This window comes from Balaenoptera ricei, chromosome 15, assembly GCF_028023285.1.
Source record: "Balaenoptera ricei isolate mBalRic1 chromosome 15, mBalRic1.hap2, whole genome shotgun sequence".
NCBI lineage: Eukaryota > Metazoa > Chordata > Mammalia > Artiodactyla > Balaenopteridae > Balaenoptera > Balaenoptera ricei.
Genome location: NC_082653.1, coordinates 23132179 through 23152890, shown reverse-complemented (window position 1 = coordinate 23152890; position 20712 = coordinate 23132179). Strand labels below are relative to the sequence as shown.

Below are 20712 nucleotides of genomic sequence, written 5' to 3'. Positions count from 1 at the left end.
CCACGGGCTCATGGTGTTATTGCAGCGGGACGGGCCAGGCTGGGATGAGGTGGGTGGAGTGGACGCCCCAGGAGACAGCCAGACCCCTTCTAAACGGCAGCTCCTTGGAGACAGGCTGACCGGAGTGCAAACTGTAACGCCAGCTCTCTCATGCACCAGCTCTGTGATCCCGGGCAAGAAAACTAAGCTCTCGGTTCCCTTCTCTGAAAGATGAGTGTGTAACATCTGCCTGACCAGCTTCCTCCAGAGAAATAAATGCTTTATCGTTGCTATATGGGAGCTGAGATGGGCTGCCCACTCTGACAACTCACGCCCCCTCCGTAGACCCCGACTCTGCGTGCGCTTCACCCAGGACGGGGCACTCGGTACCCCAGCAGCTGCCTGCGCCCTGACAGTTACATGCATTGGATGCACTTCCTGAGCACCTACCCTGCTCGTAGAGCTCAAGCCCCGGTGGGGGAGACACGGAACATGCCATAGGTGAGTTCCAGTCTACAGCAGATGGTAGGAAAGGAGATGCAGCACAGTGAGGCTGTGGGAACCCATGACGGCTCCGCCAAACCCGGGTCAAGGCTGAAGGACAGTGGGTATTAACCCGCTTCGGGAGAGGGGGATGGGACGCAGGGCAGAGCAGGAGGAACAGTAGTGCCCATGTCTGGCGGTAAGAACGTGCGTTTTAGAAAGTTCTTGGGCCCGGCCAAGCTGCAGGCACCTGGTCTCCTCCCTTGGCCCAACGCAGCGGAGATGCTGCTGACCTCCAGCCCAGGGGAACTACCTTCCCAGGAACTTTGTTCGGGCTGCCCTGCCTTCCCCAGAGGGGCCGCTCGTGAGCTCATCTGAAGCCTGTGGGCCAGACCCCCTGCGCTAGGAGCGCTGTGCCCTCACGTCTAGATCCTGGTAGTGGTGGCTGAGTGTCCAGTGACCATGGATGGCTCAGATTAACTCCTGGGGCTGGCACCTTCCTGGACCTACCCCTGCCCTGAGACATGGCTGAGGGTGACTCGAAGGTAAGTGAACGGGTTTCAGGTTGCCTGGGCACTGAGCCAGATACTCAGAGGTGTGAGTGAACACAGGAGGCGGTCACGCTGCACTTGACCAGCAAGCACCCAGCTCTACTCCTGACGGGCCTCGGGGAACTGGGTGGACCCTTACCCCTTCAGAGCCTGAGTGTTTCCGCGGCAGCAGGGGAGGGGCCTTGAGGGTTAGATCAGGGTCTCAGGGAGGGTCCTGCACTCCCTGTATCAGAGTACCTGGGCCCCCTCTGCCAGCCCTGCTGGTGCAGCAGACGAGAGGCCCACCCTCCCCAAGCTGAAAGAATAGTTTAATGTCCTTTACCCAGAATCACCCACTCAAGATTTTGCCATATTTGCATTGTTCCTCTCAAGGACGTACACAAACATCCCCTCACCTTGAGCCATTTAATAAGCTGCACATACCACGCTGCTTCACCCCAAATACACCAGGCGACACCTAAGAATAAGGACATTCCTACGTGAGCACAATACCACTCTTACTCTCTAATTTAACAAACGAGTGACCCTCGAGCACCTCCCTTACCCAGGAGGGCACTTGGTGCCCAGACATTAATACCAGCTAAAGCAGGGCCATACTCCAAGTGCCCCAGCAATGTCCTCCATGGCTTTTCCTTTGTATCCATCCAGGATCCAGTGAAGGATCATTCGCTGCTTTCAGTTATCATGTCTCTTTAGTCTCGTTGAATCAGAAACAGTTTACCCACTTTTTTTTCCATGACATTGACATTTTTTAAGTATCCAAGCATCTTAGAGAATGTTACATAATTTGGATTTCTGTTTTCTCATGACTCAGATTAAACAGTCTGAACAAGAACATGGCTTAGATGATGTCCCATCTCCTGTACTCTGTTCTATCAGGGAGACATTTGTCATTTCAGGGAAAGGCCGACAGCAGCTTCCCAGAGAAGCTGGGAGTGAGTCCTCAGTTTCTTCATTTCCAAAGCACAATCCTTGAGGGAACAGGGCCAAACAGAGACAGAAAGCACCCTCCTGAAGGCTGCAGGGTGCTGGGGAAGAGGAAAGGGAGCAGAGCAGGAGACTGTTCAGCGTCCGTGGGTCCCTGAGAACCACCCAGAGGCTGCAGGTCAGAGAGCAGGGAGGCCCAGGTTCCCCTGTAAACCTCCTGCTCCCCCAAAGTTTGTGGGTCCCCAAGCCTTTCGGAGTCCCCACCCCATAGCCTGAGAGCAGAGGAAGAAGGCTCAGCCGTAGCCAGGAGCAGCACAGGGCTCAGGGGCCTTGTGGCCAGGCCAGCAGGACAAAGCCATTGTCACCAGTAGCCTGAGATCCAGAGACCATGAGGACCCCCAGACCAACTGAGATGAAGTTCCTACCACCAGCACTGGAATGGGGTTTATAAAAGAAACTTAAAATGAAGCTGTATCAGGACTTCTCTGGTAGTCCAGTGGGTAAGACTCTGCACTCCCAATGCAGGGGACCCAGGTTCGATCCCTGGTTGGGGAACTAGGTGCCACACGCATGTCGCAACTAAGAAGTCTGCATGCCACAACTAAGAGATGCCATGCCGCATCTAAGACCTGGCACTAAATAAATAAATAAAAATAAATCTAAACAAAAAAATGAAGTTGTGTCTCCTACCGATATGAATCTGGCTGATCTGAAAAATCAATGTGGTCCCCACTGTCTCTTCCTTATGGCAGCCAGAGGGACTCCTCGAAAATCACCCTCTGCTCAGGACCCTTTGAAGCCTTACCAGTACCAGCAAGAGAAAATCTAGCCTCCTCACCTTGGCCTTGGAGGCCTATGCCCACCTTTCTAGGTACATCTCCCATGGGAGCCCATCCCCTGCTCTCTGCCTTCCAGCCTCACCTCAGGCCTTGCACAGGGAGCCCTGGCTCCCCCACCAATGCACCTATTCTTTCCTCAGCTCTCAGGCCAGCTGCCATTTCTGCAGTGAAACCTTCCCAAAGCACCTCAGCCAGGCCAGGTTGGTGCAAACCCCCTGCTCTAACTATTGGAGCTGGACAGTCACTTCACTTATCTTGGCTTTGTTGCTGTCACTGACCCTTAGATCTGTGAGATTACTTATGAATATCTGTCTCCATCAGGAAACATGGGCTCCCTGAGGGCAGGAATAGAGTTTTTTTCACTAGTCTCAGGGCCTAGCACAGAGGAGAGCCTCAAGAACTGTTTTCTAAATGAATGACCTTGTTGCGGGGAGTAGAGGTGGGACTTCACAGAGAAGGTAATATTTGAGCTGGGCTTTGAAGGATGAGCAGGAGTTCCCCAAGCTGTGGCAGTGAAGGGCACAGCAAGCAGAGGCAGAAGTGTAAGACTGTGCTGCTGCTCAGGGAAGGGGTGGTGCTGGACAAGCCTAGAATGCCAGGTTTAGTAGTAAGGGCCTTTACCAGCTTTGAACAGAGCAAGGACACTTCCTTCCACAGAACCCAGCTTCCCATAAGACAGGAGCCCCCAGTCCCAGCCTCCATGGAGCCATGGTACTCTATGACCCAGTCAGCACCAGGGTTTGTCTCTAAAACATGTCAGCGGACCCCAGGCCTGGTGAAGCCCTGTGACCAACAGGGGACATGGGCCCTTGGAGACCCTCAACTGCTAATGGCTTTAACCTTCTACAGACTGACAACTCCTACATCTAAATCTACAACATGTACCTTTCCTTGAACTTTGCACTTCCCACTCACCACCTCCACTTAGACGTCTAACAGGTAATCTCAAAGTTAACACGTTCACCAACCAGTAAAAGGAAGTGAGAAGGGTTAGAAAAATCACCATTTGACAACCATCAGAGTAACAACTGGATCATCAGTACGTGTTAAAAGCCATGGGTAAAAGTTTGATGAGGAACAGAATATTTAGTCTCAAAGGAGCGCACCCCACAAATTACCTATTAATGAACATATTAATTATAAAGGGGAAAAATAGTAATTTTCTGATGAATAAATCTGGCAGACACTAGATGGCCAAAGTTAATTTTTCCCATCACTGGTAATAATAACATCATACATGTTTCCTGATAAGATGCACTGGGAAGAGTACAGCATCACTTCTGTGATATTCCTGTCAAAAATCCATAACCTGAAGCTAATCATGAGGGAGCACCAAGTAACTGGCCGGGACTCTCCAAAAATGTCAGTGCATGAAAGACATAGAAAAGCTAAAGGACAGTTCTAAGGGACAGAGATTAAAGACATTTCAATAGATGCAGAATAAACATTTGATAAAACCCAACACCCTTTCATGATAAAAATGCTCAACAAATTAGAACATCCTCAAGCTGATAATGGACATCCAAAAAAAAAAAAAAAATCCACAGCTAACGTGTTTAATGGTGAAAGATTGAAAGCCTTCCCCTCAAGATAAGGAACAAGACGAAGAGGTTCACTCTTGCCACTTCTATTCAATATTGTACTGTAGGTTCCAGCCAGGGCCTTTAGGCAAGAATGAATAAATGAATGAATGGATGGCATCTAAATTGGAAAGAAAGAAGTTAAACTACCTCTATTTGCAGATAACATGATCTTTCATATAGAAAACCCTAAGGTATCCACAAAAAAATTATCAGAGTTAATAAATTAGTTCAGCAGTGTTCCTGGAAGCAAGATCAATATACAAAAACCAATCGTATCTCTACTGTGATATAATAAATAATAAATATTTGGTCTTCGTCCCTAGTTCCTGGTACACAGCTCCTGAAACCCTTGGACTCTCTGGAGTGATGAGAATCTTTTGTATGCTAATGGCAGGACTGGTGGCTGGGGGCCCCTAGATAGCTTCAGGATGGGGGCTGGTTGCTAGAAAGACCAAGGCATGGTTAGAGGGTTAGAAATTTCAGCCTCATTCCCCAAATTCCAGGGAGGGAAGAGGGGCTGGAGATTAAGTCAGTCCTAATGGCCAAAGATTTAATCATGCCTCTGTAATGAAACCTCCATAAAAACCCCTACACAACAGAGTTTGGAGTGCTTCCAGGCTGGTGAACACTTCAAGGTGCTAAGAAGATGGCATCCCTGGAGAGGGCATGGAAGCTCCCTCCTTCCCCTGCCCCCACTTTGTCCTGTGCATCTCTTCCATTTGGCTGTTCCTGAGTTGTATCCTTTATAGTAAACTGATAATAGTAATTCAACTGCTTTCCTGAGTCCTATGAGCAGTTCTAAGAAATTATTTATCCTGGTGTTGCAGGAAGGGGGACCCCTTCCAGGGCCCGAGAGTGGGCTCTTGTCTAACACTCAGAGATGAACTGTCCGAGGAGACACACGTGCTGACAAAGCAAAAGAATTTATCGGGAAGGGGCGCCCAGGCAGAGAGCGGTAGGGTAAGGGAACCCAGGAGAACTGCTCTGCCACGTGGCTCAAAGTCTCAGGGTTTATGGTAATGGGATTAGTTTCCGGGTTGTCTCTGGCCAATCATCTTGCTTGGCCCATAGTCTCACTCGGGATCCTTCCTGGTGGCATGCTCATCTCTCAGCCAAGATGGATTCCAGTCCTTATCGGGACTTCCTGTTGTGAGACAACTCAGGCAAGCGAGCCTGGCTAAGACTGGTGGTTTTGGTCAACAGTTCCCTAACAGTGGCGGGGAGGGATGTGTAGTAATCTGCAATTTGTAGTCAAGTTGGGACAAAAGTGTGGGTATCCTGGGTGTGATGTGAGGGAAATCTTGTGGGACTGAGCCCTTAAACCTGTGGAGTCTGACACTAACTCCAGGTAATTAGGGTTAGAATTGAACCAAATAGTAGGACATCCAATTGATGTCCAAAGAGTTGGAGAATTGACGGTGTGAGGAAAATACCCACATATTTGGTGTCAGAAGTATCGTGAGTAAAAACAGTTCAACTACCAGTGAACACACTGAAAATGAGTTTAAGAAAACAATTCCATTTACAGTAGCATCAAAAAGATTAAAACACTTAGGAATACGTTTAACAAAAGAAGTACAAGACTTGTAAACTGAAAACTACAAAACATCATTAAGAGAAATTTTAAAAGATCTAAGTAAAAGGAAAGGCACTTCATGTTCATGGATCAGAAGACTTAATATTGTTAAGACGGCAATACTCCCCCAAATTAACCTACAGGTTCAGCACAATCTCTGTCAAAATCCCAGCTGCCTTTTCTGTAGAAATTGACAAGCTGATCTTAATTGACATGGAAATGCAAGAGACTCTGAATAGCCAAGCAATCGTGAAAAAGAAGAACAAATTGGATGAAACACTTCCTGATTACAAAACTAAAGTAATCAAGATTGTGTGGTACTGCCATAAGGGTAGACATATATATCAATGAAGTAGAACTGAGAGTCCAGAAATAACCCATACATTTATGGACAACTGATTTTCAACAAGAGAGCCAAGAAAATTCAATGGAGAAAGAATAGTCTTTTCAGCAAATGGTGCTGCGACAACTGGATATCCACATGCAAAAGAAGGAAGTTAGACCCTTACCTCACACCATATACAAAATTAACTTAAAGTGGATTAGAGACCTAAATTGAAGGGCTAAAACTACAAAACTCTTAGGATAAAACATAGGTATAAATATTTACAACCTTGGATTAGGCAATGGTTTCATGGATATGATAAAAAAAAGGCACAAGAAACCAAAGAAAAAATAAACTTCATCAAAGTTAAAAACATTTATGCATCTTTAAACAAACCAAAAAATGAAAAGATAACCCACAGAATGGGAGAGAAGATTTGAAAATCATATACCTGGTAAGGGTGTAATAGCTAGACTATACACAGCACCTTTGCAACCCAACAACAAAAAAAGAATCAAATTTTAAAATGGGCAAAATATCTGAATAATCATTTCTTCAAAGATATACAAATGTCCAATCAGCACGTGAAGAGATGTTCACGATAACAAGTCGTAAGGGCAATGCTAATCAAAACCACAATGAGATACCACTTCACACCCAATAGGATGACTAGAAGACTAGTGTTGGTGAGCATGTGGAGAAACTGGAACCCTCACACATTTTTGATGGTAATGTAAAACAATGCAGCACTGAGGAAAACAGTTTGGAAGTCCCTCAAAAGTTTAAACGTAGAGTTAACAGATGACCCAGCAATTCCACTCTTAGATATATATCCAAAAAAGTGAATATATACATTCACACATAAACTTATACACCAATATTCATAGTAGCATTATTTATAATAGCCAAAAAGTGGAAATAACCCAAATATCAATCAACTGATAAATATGTAAACAAAATGTGGTATAGCAATAGAATGGAATACTATTCAGCAATAAAAAGAATGAAGTACTGATACATGTTATAACATAGATGGACCTTGAAAACATTATGCTAAGTGAAAGAAGGCAGTCACAAAAGGCCACATATTATATGATTCCATTTACATTAAATTTCCAGAGTAAACAAAGCCGGAGACAGAAGGTAGATTAGTGTTTGCCAGGGGATGAGGGGAAGGGGAAGTGGGGAGAGACTGCTAATGAGTATGTTGATTCTTGGGGGATGATGAAATGTTCTGGAATTACATGGTGGTGATGGTTATATAACTCTGTGAGTATTCTAAAACCACTGAATTGTACACTTGAAAAGGGTGAATTTTATGGTATATAAAAATTATATAAATTAAAAAAATTATTTTAAACAGAGAAGTCCACAGAATGGAAGAAAATTTTTGCAAATCATATTATCTGATAAGGGATTAATATCCAGAATATATAAAAAAAACTCTTACAACTCAACAACAAAAAAACAACCTGATTTTTTTTGGGGGGGCGGGGGGCGGTCATGTCATGTGGCATGTGGGATCCTAGTTCCTTGACCACGGATCAAACCCGTGCCCCCTGCAGTGGAAGCATGGAGTCTTAACCACTGGACCGCCAGGGAAGTCCAACAACCTGATTTTTTAAATGGGCAAAGAATTTGAACAGACATTTCTCCAAAGAAGATACACAAATGGTCAATAAACACATGAAAAGATACTTAACATTAGTTATTATGGAAATACAAGTCAAAACCACAATGAGATATCACTTCACACCCATTAGGATGACTATTATTAAAAAGAAAGAAAGGAAGGAAGGAAAGAAGGATGGAAGGAAGGAAGGGAGGAAGGAAGAAAGAAGAACAGAAAATAACAAGTGTTGGCGAGGATGTAGAGAAATTACAACCCTTGTGCACTGTTGGTGGGAATGTAAAATGGTACAGCTTCTGTGGAAAACGGTATGGTGGTTCCTCAAAAAAATTAAAAACAGAATTACCATATAATCCTGCAATTTTGCTTCTGGATATATAACCCCAAAGAATCAAAAGCAGGGACATGAAAAGATATTTGTACTACACCCATGTTAATAGCAGCATTATTCACAACAGCCAAAAGGTGGAAAGAACCACATGTCTGGTGACAGATGAATGGATAAGCAAAATGTGGTCTCTCCACACAATGGAATATTATTTAGCCTTAAAAAGGAAAACAATTCTGACATATGCTAAAAAATGGATGAACCTTGAAGAAATTATGCTAAGTGAAATAAGCCGGTCACAAAAGGACAAATACTGTTTGATTCCACTTTATATGGGGGACCCAGAGTAGTCAAATTCATAGAGACAGAAAGTAGAATGGTGGGTACCCAGCAGCTCAGGGAAAAGAATAGGGAGTTACTATTTAACATTTACAGAATTTATCAATAGTTCTGGAGATGGATGGTAGTGATAGTTGTACAACAATGTGAATGTACTTAATGCCACTGAACTGTACACTTAAAATTGGTTAAAATGATTAATTTTGTTATTTTACCATACACACACGCAAACACACACACAGAAGGCGATCAAAGAAATATGATAACCTTGGATTGGCTATTGGACCAGAAAGAAATTTTTTATAAAGGACATTATTGGGATAATTGGCAAAACTTGAATATGGATTGTAAATTAGATAACAGTATTAAATCGGGACTTCCCTGGTGGCAAAAGAATAAGAATCCGCCTGCCAATGCAGGGGACACGGGTTCGAGCCCTGGTCCAGGAAGATCCCACATGCTGCGGAGCAACTAAGCCTGTGCACCACAACTACTGAGCCTGCGCTCTAGAGCCCGCGAGCCACAACTACTGAGCCCACGTGCCACAGCTACTGAAGCCCACATGCTTAGAGCCCCGTGCTCTGCAACGAGAAGCCACCGCAGTGAGAAGTCCACGCAACGCAACAAAGAGTAGCCCCCGCTCGCCGCAACTAGAGAAAGCCTGCGTGCAGCAACGAAGACCCAATGCAGCCAAAAAAAAAATTAAATTAAATCTTTAAAAAAACATAGAATTAAATCAATGTTAAAATTTTCCTGATGTTTACAAGGATATATTGTACAACATGGGGAACATAGCCAATATTTTACAGTAACTATAAGTGGAGTATAACCTTTAAAAATTGTGAATCACTATATTGTACACCTGTAACTTATAATACTGTACATCAACTATATTTCAATAAAAAATTTTTTTCCTGATTTTAATCACTGTATTATGGGTATGTAATATAATCTCCTTTTTAGGAGATACTCACTGAAGTATTTCGGGGTAAAAGGGCTTGATGTGTGCAACTTACTCTCAAATGGTTGGGGAGGAGGATACACACACATACGGGAGAGAGTATAATAAAGCCAAATGTTAACAATTAGAGAATCTGGGTGAAGGTATACAGGAGCTCTTTGTACAGTTCTTATAACTTTACTGTAAGTTTGAAACTATTTCAAAGTAAAGTTTTTAAAATTTGCTATGTCCAAAACAGAACTTCTGATCTCTCACCAAACCTGCTCCTTCCATAAGAGACTCATCTTAGAAAATGGCAGCTCTTTCTTTCCAGCTGCTCAGACCAGAACCCTTGTAGTCTTCAAGTCTTCCTTGACTCTCACACACATACCAATCCATGCGAAAATCCTACTGGATGCAACTTCAAAATATGTCCAGACGGGAATTCCCTGGTGATCCAGTGGTTAAGACTCCACGCTTTCACTGCCGAGGGCCCAGGTTTGATCCCTGGTCGGGGAAATAAGATCCTACAAGCCGCACTGCATGGCCACCCTCCCCCCCGAGCCAAAAGAATATGTCCAGAATCCCATCACTTCTCCCACTGCCACCGCACTAGTCTGGACACCTCATCCTGTTGAATAGCTCCTCACTGGTCTCCCTGCTTCCCCCTCCCCAACCCCAAAAGGGATCCAGTTAGAACGTAAGCCAGATCATGCCACCCTTCTGCTCAGAACTCTCTGATGTCTTACAGCGGCCTACGAGTGTAAGCAGGTAAGTTAAGGGGTCCCTGGAGAAAGAGAACCAGGAATGGCTTTCTTGACATAAGAGAAGCCATTTTGGCCTAAGTCATTTTGTGATCTAAGTCTGGCCACAATGCTTGCCCTTGAACAGGTCTCAGTAATTAATGATCTTAAGAGAACAAAGGAATGCAGGCACAGAGAAAAGGCAGTCAAACAGTAGTGCAGTGATAAAGCAGAGTCCTAGTTCCTCCTCAAGGGATAGGCATAACTTGTCTTTGAGTTCTGCAGGGACTAAGACCCCCACCCCAGGTGGAGGACAGAATGATGCTGCTGACCTTCCTGACTTCAGCTAAAGCTTGGACCTTGGCCCCATTTCCATGCGGATTTCTCCTCTGCTCAAGCCCCTTCATGAGTATGCATGTACCCTTAGCTTAAAACTTCCCCAGTTTTGCTGTTCAGGGAAACACTGCTTAGGGAAAGATCACCAGTAAGATTCTCCTTACTGGCTGCAAGTAATAATAAATCCTTCCGTCTCCTGATCTTTGGCTTGTTAGTGTCTACTGGCTTGACACCCACCAAGAGGCAAACCCAGTTTTTGGGTAACACAAGGATCCCCGGGCTAGGTCCCTACTGCTTCTCAGACCTCCTCTCCCCCACCCCCCTCCCCTCAGTCACACTGACCTCCCGCTGCTCCTTGACCGTGAGCTGGGCAAGCTCCCCCTACAGGGCTTCTTCCTCTGTGGCTCACTGGGCTGGCTCACTCCCTCACATCCTTCAGCGCTGCCCAAATGTCACTTCCAGGGAGGCAGCCCCACCTCCTGTTACTCTCTCTCCCCTCACCTAGTTTTATTCTCCTTCAAGGCATTTATTTCTACCCTCCAAGCCATGGAGCTACTTGTTCATGGTATCTCCCTCCACAAGAACAAATGCTTCCTGAGTGCAATTACTTGAGTATTTACCCCAGCACCCAAGCACAGTGCCTGGCAGGTAGCAGGTGTCAGTTAATATTTACAGAGTAAGTAACTGGGCGTTGATAAGTTCCCTTGGGAACGTCCGTGTTGGATCAAAGGGGAGAGAGAGCGGGGCGGGAGTCCAGGTAGGGGCTGATGGGTAAGGTGCTCCTTCACGGGTCAAAATGATGGACCTGATGCCCGATGGCACAGGGGATGGGTCTGTCCTTCCAGACTCCATCCTCCAACTCAGGCCAACAAGAGGGGGATAGGGTGTGCAGCCCCTTTGGCAAGGATGCTCCGGGGGTCCCCTAGCCCCTGCTCCTCTCGCTGGCTCCCCAGGGTCTACGTGGGTCTTTCTGGCCACTCTTTCACTGAATTCTCACCACCACACTCCCATTTTACAGGTGAGGAAACTGAGGGCACCTAGAGAGAAGAATGACTTGGCTGAGGTGGACTGTCCCCAGTGCGGTCCTAACCGAACTTTCACGTGTGCCCCACACCCCAGGAGCCTGACTGCTGGCTCTGTATGAGGATAGTGGGTTCTCTCTGACACGCCTCTTCTCTGGGACTGGAAAAAAGCCATACTTGGCCTGGTGGAAGGAGGCCCTCGCCCGGGAATGGGCCAGGCAGCTGGCCTTTGGGGGAAAGATGGGGGTAGGGTCTGAGGACTAGAGGCCCCTGGATGTTCTGCCGGCCTCGCAGGAGACGAAGGGCCGGCCCAGATAAACCCGCTTCCCCGGGCAGTCCAGGCCCCCTACTCACCCCCGTCACCTCCCCGGTCCACGATGGGGAAGGCCCTGGCAGCCTGGGGGTTCACCCGGGAACACCCCACCTCTCGGGCCCGTGGGTCGAGGCCAAATAAGGCTGGGCTGCCGCGGCCCCGCCCCCGTCCCGCCGCCGCCGCCGCAGCCGCACATTCTTCTGCCTTGTAAGGCCCGGCGCCGCGCCCCGCCCCGCGCCCCCGCCGCGCCCAGCCCGGACCCCACCGACGGCCCGCCAGCCCCGGCTCCGCACCCGCTCCGCGCACCGAGCCAGCGCCTTCTCCGCACCAGGTGGGAGCCCGGCGGCCCGGGTGGTCTAGTGTGGGCGGTGTGACGGCCGCGGCCCGAACTTGGGGACGCAGGGAGGTGTCGGAGGGCCTCTGGGCAGGGACAGCTTGTGGGCCTGGCTGGGGCTGCGAGGTTGCTCGGTCTGACGGGGATTCTGGCTGGGTCTGGGCAGCAGGGAGACCGTTCCCGGCTCTGGGAACCAGTGGGCCTATGGCCAGGGAAGACTGTCCGGGCCCTGCCCCTTCGCTGTGCGGTTAGAGGTGCCAAGCCCAGGACTCGGGATGCCCGGGAGGACGGGAGGACGTTGTGGCTGCCGGTGTTCCCTGCCCTAGGGGACCCATGTGTGTCCTCCAGGGCGTCCGTGTCCCATCCCCCATCTGCTGGGGCAGGAGAGAGGGATGGAAACCGGAGTAACCCCCCACACACACACACACACACGGAGGCTGTGTGCCGCGCCCCGGGGCTTGCCCACCCTGAGCCATCTGCCCACCTCGGCCTGCTGGGTGGGGAAGGTGCGCCAGGGGCCCTCTGCGGGCTCACCCCACCCCCCGGCTGGATAAGGACCTGGGCTTCAGGACCTGGTCCCCGCTCCTCCCCAGCCCTCCAGCTACTCTGGCTACTCTCAGGAAAGTGTCAGATAACTCTGCCTCAGATGAGGTGACTTTACCAGCAAGGCATCTGGCACTGCCAGCCATAGGGACCATGAGGTAATGGGGGACACAGGCCTTGTCTTTGCTGTTACGGTGGGATTTCAGGCACCAGAAAGGGGGAGGTGGCACCTAGCTGCAGCAGGCCAAGTACCCGCTATATCGGACCCCCCGTGGTTAGGGTCCCCAGGAGGAGGAGGGGATGGCTCCAGGGGCTAAGAGGCCAGCCTGTCTCTGACCCCCGTCCCTCAACCAAGACTGGAAACTGCCTCTGGTCACAAAGAGTCCTCAGCCCCTCAGTAGCCATCCGCCCACCATGAAAGGCCATTTGCCACCCCCAGACCCAACCCTAGCCCAGGGGTCCTGGCTTCCAGTTGGACTCTACCCCTCTCGTGGATACACCACTTCTCGGGCCTCAGTTCTTTTAATCGCACAGTAAGGGGCACCCCACTCTCCCCACCCTGCTTCCCAAGACTGCTGGGATGGACAAGCTGTACAGTTCAGTGCTCCGAGCCCTGTCATGGCGCCTCAACAGAAGAGGGCGGGGATGGGGTGGCCAGGGAGGCAGGGGAGCCCAGCTAGTCTCAGAGCAGTGGGTGAGCTCTTGGCCACTCCCGCCTCTGGTCGTGGCTTCCTCTCTCATCCTGCCATGTCTGCCCTAGAACTTTACGGGGGGCTGGAGCGGGGGGGAGTGACAGTGATGATAACCGTTACAGCCTCTGCTGGGCACAGTGGACTTCTCCTCGGCTGCCTTCTGTGGGTGCCATGAGTCAAAGTTCCCAGAGAACACCTGGCTCAGGGAAGGAGTGGGCCCCTCGAAGCGCTAACCACAGGACACGGTGGCACTCCCTGCCGACAGCACCATCCCGCTCCCACCCAGGTCAAGGGTGGGAAAGGCTTTTGTCTACCCACCCTGAACCACAGGAGAAACTCTGAGGGCCAGGTGTGTCAGTCCAGTGGGACCCAGTGGGACAGTCTATAACTATAGGCAGCTGTGGCTCTGGGGAAGGGCTGGGGCTGGCCAGTGTCCCAGCTCAGGGTTTAAGATCTCAAAGGCCAAAGACGGCAAATGGCTTGAACAGGGTCATGGGATAAAGGCCTGGCGACAGATCCAGGAGCACTTAAGGCTTCCTGCAGATCCTCGACAAAGGGACTCAGGGCAGAGGAAAGAGGGAGGGCAGCAGTCCTGGGGCCTCGGCCAGGCCCACAACTGCCCCAGCTGAGGGGCACATGGCCCTAGGTCTTCAGGGGCACAGTCCCCACTAGCCATGACAAGCGTTCAGGGAAAGAGCCCCTTGCTGGGCCTCAGTTTCCCCATCTGTACAGTGGGGCCAGCAGACTGGCTGCAGTTGCCTTCACAGTCATTAAACAAGCATCTATGAGCACCACCGTGGGCTTAGGTTTAAATCGGGGGACTTAACACCAGCCCTGATTGATTGTGAAGGAGAGAGACCTTTAAGTGCTTACTGTCAAAGCCAGGGTGGGGGAACTGCTCCCCAAGGGCTGTCAGAAGAACTAGGCTGGAGAAGGAAGGGCATTCCAGGGGGAGGGACCAAGAAGGAAAGTCTGGGGGGTGGGGGGAGCTGTCTGGGGAGCAGACATAGATGGCAAGAGGGATGCCATGAGGGGTGCCGCGGCCAGTCAGAGAGCAGGGCAGGAGGGGTTCACACAGGGCCTTTGATGCCAGGCTGAGGGGCCAAGACTTGCTGGGGGAGGAGAGGGGATGGCAGGAACCCTCAAGGGTTTCAAGGTGAAGTGTCTGGGTCTGTATGCAATGGGTGAGACAGGCTGGAGGCTCGGAGGCCAGGTCTAAACAAGGGTGACAGGAAGCTGGGGTTCTGAGCCGGGGGGAGCTTTATGCTCCTATAAACACTGAGGAGTGAGAACAAGGAGTAAGGCCCAAATCAGGTCTATCTCCCACCCCAAGGGGCTGGTCAAGTGTGGGCAGGTGGGGGGAAGGGAGACTGCCCAGAGCACTGGCCTTCCAGAACCTCCAGAGGAGGGAGGGCAGAGGGACGGGGAGGAGGAGAGGATGAGGAATGTCAGGAATGCAGGGCCGCTGACCCAGCTCCTTCCTGCTGGTGGGGGCAGGGAGCCTCAGAGCCTCTTACGAGGCAACCCACCTTGTAAGCCAACCCACCTTGTAAGCCGGAGAGAGAGATGGACAGTGTAAATGCTATTAAGGCTTAAAGGAGATAAAGCACGGAAATGGTTGGCACCGAACCCAATCCTAAGTGTCTTACCCAAACAGTCACAGCAAAAATAGCTTCCTCTGTGCCGGGCACCATGCCAGGGGCTTCTTGGGCACTAAGTCAATTAATCCCTTCTGCTGGGCACTCCTATCCCATTCCCAGATGAGTATACTCACTCAGAGAGGTAGAGGAAGTTGTTTTAGATCACACAGGGCCAACGCTGTATGCTTTTGTGATGAGCTGGGTGGCAGGAGCCCCAGGCCTATGGGAGCACGAAGACCGGCCCAGGCACTGACAGCCGAGCAGGGGTAGGCCAGAAGATTCTCTGGCCTGGGGTCACAGGCTCTCCCACTTACACCCACTGCCTACAGGAAAGCCCCACACGCCCGCAGCCAAGATGTCCAGTAAACGGGCCAAGGCCAAGACCACCAAGAAGCGGCCACAGCGGGCCACATCCAACGTCTTTGCGATGTTTGACCAGTCCCAGATCCAGGAGTTTAAGGAGGCCTTCAACATGATTGACCAGAACCGAGATGGCTTCATTGACAAGGAGGACTTGCATGACATGCTGGCCTCGCTGGGTGAGCAGGGGCGGGGTGTGGGAGTCCAAGTGGGCCCAGCAAGGGCTGCAGCTGGAGCAGGCAGCGGGGCTGCTCATCCCTTACGGAACACTTCCTGTTTACTGACATGAGGCACCCACCCTGGAGAGTAGCTGCCATCACTTTCTCCATTTAGCAGGTAGGGAAACTGAGGCACAGAGCAGTTCGCCACTGGACTTGAACCCAGACAGGCCCACTCCAGGGCAGGACTGCCTCAGGCAGATTTGTGGATTGGGCTGCCCAGTACCATTTCATTTAAAGAAAGGGATCAGCAACTACAAGAAAGTTTGAACTGCATGGACTTTCCATTGTACAATGGGGAAACTGAGGCCTTAGAAGGGAGGCCAGGGTATCTGCCCCCCTCCTTTAGAGGTCACCTGTGTCAGGCTCCGAGAGGCTGACTCCAGTGATTTCCCCAGAATCAGAATCAGAGCTGAAAGGTCTCAGGAATCTAGTGCATCTCACCATTGCTCAGATGGGGAAACTGAGGCCCAGAGGCCAGGCCTCCAGACGCCAGCCCGCAGCCTGTGGCTCTGCTTCCACATCCCTCCCCATGTGCTAGCCACAGACAACCACTCTCAACCCAAGTTCCTGGTGCCCCCTTCATCCAGGTGAGAGCATCTGGGCCAGACACTGGCTGGGGGAGGGGGTGGTCTCTGGCAGTAGAGGCGGCAGCCTATGGCCAGATAGGCCTGAGTCAGTCCCTGGCATTGCCCCTCACGGCTGGGCAGTCCCGTTCTGTGCCTGTCTCCCCTCCTGTGCAATGGTGACCGTGGCCCTTGTGTGCACCCCCAGGGTGTCTGGTGGGAGGAGCAAGCAATGCAGAGGGAGCCGGAGGGCTGACATCACACACTGCCCCCACCCTCGGCACCACACCTCTCCCAGCTTCAGGCCAGACTCACCTGAAGGCTCCCTCCCTGAGGAGGTCACCGGCAGGAAGGAGGACTGAGGCCTGGCGAGGGGAGGAGCTGTGAGTCCCCATGTCACAGCTCTTCGGGCCTCAGCCATCCCATGGGGACACAGCAGAGTGTGTGAGGCTCAGAGGAGACAGGGACACGAAGACTCCTTCCCATTTATGAGGCAGCGCCTGCAGCCAGGGCCCTCAACCCCAGAGACTTGATGACAGTCCCGGGCATCTACCCAGAAAAATCCCCACTCCTGTTTGTAGCTCGTGTCAGTGAGTCCACAGATCAGTCGTGGCCTCTGGTTAAGAACATCATCCTCTGGGAATTCCCTGGCAGTCCAGTGGTTAGGACTCCACAATTCCACTGCAGGGGGCATGGGCTGGATCCCTGAGCGGGGAACTCAGATCCTGCATGCCGTGCCGGCATGCCCAAAAACAAAAAAAAAGGAACATCATCCTCAGGTTAAAAAAAAGAGCAGCAAATAATAAAATAGTAACAAGAAGCAGCTCTGCAGGTATTATCTTAAATCTCAAAGCAATCCTATTAGGTAGGTGTGATTATCATTCCCACTTTATAAATGAGGAAACAGAGGCTCAGAGAAGTTAAGTAATCTGCCCAAGGTCACACAGCTACTAAGTCGTAGAGTTGGGATTTGAACCAGCAGTTGATTCAAATCCATAGGGCCAATGCCAATCATTGTTCTGCCCATTTTACAACCATTGCCTTCTTCACCTTCACAGTTCTCCTCAGAGGCAGGGGAAACAGGCATAGAGCTGGGATTCAAACCCTAGCCTGTGTGGCACCAAAGGTCACTGGTTTAACTACTTTCGAAACTGTGCCTGGGACCTGGGGTCTGGCTGCCTGGCTTCAAATGCTGGCTCTACTCCTTACTCGCTGTGTGACTAAGGACAAGTCCTAACCTCTGGGCCTCAGGTCCCACACCTGTGAAGGGGGATAAGAATGCTGACCTCACAGGTGGTGAAAGTTAAAGCGATAAGGCACATGGAGCACGGGACGCAGTGAGCGGTCAGCAGATGGGGGCCCTTATACTTCAGTGAGCGTTACCCATGGCGGACATCCAGACCCCAGACCTGAGGAGGAAAGTGGTCAAGGCCACCTGCCAGGAGAGCGGGGAGGGAGAAGTCAGAGAGCCGGCCGTCCCAGAGAGATGCTTTACAGTTTACAAAACGTACTGTCTCCTGTCTGTGGGGCCATGAAGGGAGGGGACAGGGAGGAGGGAAGGGACAGGAGGTGACAGCAGGCACGAATGGCCCTCCCACCACAGGGAAGAACCCCACGGACGAGTACCTGGAGGGCATGATGAGCGAGGCCCCGGGGCCCATCAACTTCACGATGTTCCTCACTATGTTTGGGGAGAAGCTGAACGGCACGGACCCCGAGGACGTGATCCGCAACGCCTTCGCCTGCTTCGACGAGGAGGCCTCAGGTCGGCAGCCTCTGGATGGAGGCCTGGACAGGGCTAGGCCTGCACACCTCCCCGAGGGCACCCCCGCATATGCCGGGGGGACCCGGCCACGCTGGGACTTCAGGGCCCCTTGCTCCCAAAGGCCAGAACAGAAATCACCCATTTATGTTGCCACAACTATAAAAGCTATGCTCCTTTCTTGTTTTCTCCCCCAAATGCGAGACTAAAACAGCCCACATCCACCAAGCTTTCCCATTTCCTAGTTCACCTGTTGGCCCAACACACTAGGCCTCTGCTTTCTACCCTTCCAGACACCAAACCATTTCAGGCCCTCTGGCCAACGAGGTACAGAAACCAGCCCCCATCCTCAAATCTTCCAAAAGGCTTCTATCTCACCGCTGGTTTCTCCCAGGGACAGGCCAGAGCGACGCTGGCAGTAGTTGTTTCAGCAGTTTCTCAGGGGCCACAGGCACACCACTGGCCTAAGCGTGTTCGAACATTTTCGTGACTGCCGTCACAGCCCCTACCAGGCTGGCATATTTTCATCCCCATTTTCCAGATCAAACAGGCAAAGAGAGGTTAAGTAACTTGCCCAAGGTCACACAGCTAGAAAGAAGCGGGGGGGGGGGGGGGGGATCAGCATTCAAACTCAGGCAGTGGAACTCTGGGGCTCAGGCTCTTAAAGCAGGACACAGCCAGCACCCGCCCCCCGCCCCCCGCCAGCCCCAGTCCCCTGCAGAAACACCTCGCCGACAGTCCCACGGCGGAACTCTTCCCTCTGGCCCTAGCGACCTTGAACTGAACAGAGACCAGGGCTGTGGCTTTTCCTGGCCCCTCCCGGGTCTGAAAGGACTGGTGGGGGCCCCAGGGGTAGAGGGTGTTAGGTGTGTCCTGGCCCGAGTCCCTGTCTCATGGCCCTGGCCCTGTCCCCCAGGTTTCATCCACGAGGACCACCTTCGGGAGCTGCTCACCACCATGGGCGACCGCTTCACAGATGAGGAAGTGGATGAGATGTACCGCGAGGCGCCCATTGATAAGAAAGGCAACTTCAACTACGTAGAGTTCACCCGCATCCTCAAACATGGCGCCAAGGACAAAGACGACTAGGCCAGCGCAGCGCCCCCGTGCCCAGGCCCGCGTCCCGGTCACCTGCTCCCTCAGACACTGTCCGCACCGGCTCTGCCCACAAACCCGCGAGCCCACAGGCCCCTCTCGGAGGATCCTCCCTCTGAGGGGTTAGGGTCCCAGCTCCCAGTGGAGGAAACGGGCTGAGAGAGTGCAGTGCCAGGCAAGGGGCACAGCCAACATGAGGCGGGTGTTCCCCCCGTGACCCTCCAAGGAAACCCCATCTTCTTGGGAACTGGGCCAGAGGCTGGACCTGGAGGCCCCAGGGGAAGGCCCCTCAAGAGAGCCCAGGCCTCGGCTGTTGCCCGCCCACTCCCAGGCTGCTCCCCACAGGCAGGGCCCTGAGTCCTGGTCTGGGGCACCACTTCACGTGCAACCCTGTGCAGGGCATGAAAGCCCTTCCCCAGCCACCGCCACAAGCACACGAGCCTCACCCAGGCCCCCTCCCAGAGGACAGGATGCCAGTCCTGTCCCCTACACCCTGCCCAGCCACCAGAACACGCGCCACCCGCCGGGAGCGCGCTCCAGGAGATGCATGTCGGGTGGGTGTTTGTCTCGGCGAGGCAGAATGTCTAATAGAAGGCTGAGCACTGCCTTGGGTCTGTGTGTCTGTGACTGGGGTGAAGTAAAGGAGCCCCTATGCCCCAAACACCCTCCCAACCTCTCCTTCCATCCCCCGGGGCTGCCCCGATCCTCTCCAACCCGGCCCCTGGCCCAGGGAAGGCTCAGCTGAGACCAGACTAGCAGTGGGGAGCAGACAGAGGTGAAAAGCCCTCCTGGGAGGGAGAGGGCAGAGTGGGGAGGACCCACAGGAGTCACCACAGCAAATCCCAGCGGGGGGTCTGGGCCTCTGAGGGGGCAGGGGTCAAGGTCACAGCTTTCAGGACTACAGCCTGGATCTCCAGGGTCACCTCAATGCTCCTGGAAAGTCAGGTGGTCCTGGAAGAACAGGGAGGCTTTGGGAACAGTGAGAAGGGCTCATCCCATTAGCTTAGGGACGGAGATGAGAATGAATGGATTCCTTGTGTGGGCAGCTCCAGGTAGCTACCAGCTGTGTTCTGAGCTGCACCCGCCACAGCTGGAGGGTCAGTTCAGCCACGACCAGCAGCACAGCAAGCCACAGCTTTTCACATCCCACACGTGCAAGAGACAGGCAGGATGGGGGTCCCTGTTACATTTGAACGATGGGGACACTGACCACGGTGCCTGGAGCATAAGAGGAGGGGAACTAACGGTTGAATGAACAGAGAGTCAATAGGGACAGAGACTGGGTCTGGGGCAGAAAGAGAGCTGGACCTTGGCCTCTGGACCTTCCATGGGGCTCAGGCCTGGGCTGGACACATCCCACCTGACCCCAGCAGGGAGCAGGTGCTGGGCCCCGCTTGGTCCTGCTGCCTTCCCTAAGGGTCACCCAGAGCCAGCCAGCCACAGTGCACGACAAAGGTCTGAGATCAGAGCCAAGGGAGCACCGAGCGCTAAGGGGACCCTGCACTGGCCCAGGAGGCCTAACCTCCCACAGGCCTCTGCCCCTATCGGGGCGCCAGGCCCCTTCCAGCCGAGCCCTGGTCAGAGCCCC

General features: G+C 51.9%; 1 protein-coding gene across 1 annotated transcript; it reads left to right on the top strand.

Annotated features, from left to right (window-relative positions):
• The first annotated feature begins 12136 nt into the window (after positions 1-12136).
• On the top strand, positions 12137-19729 carry MYL9 (myosin light chain 9). The gene is made up of 4 exons (XM_059896577.1): positions 12137-12245; positions 15453-15662; positions 17871-18032; positions 18946-19729. Exons 2-4 carry the CDS (start codon positions 15479-15481, stop codon positions 19116-19118), a joined length of 519 nt encoding a protein of 172 aa, XP_059752560.1. The 5' UTR covers positions 12137-12245; positions 15453-15478; the 3' UTR covers positions 19119-19729.
• The last annotated feature ends 983 nt before the right edge of the window (positions 19730-20712 follow it).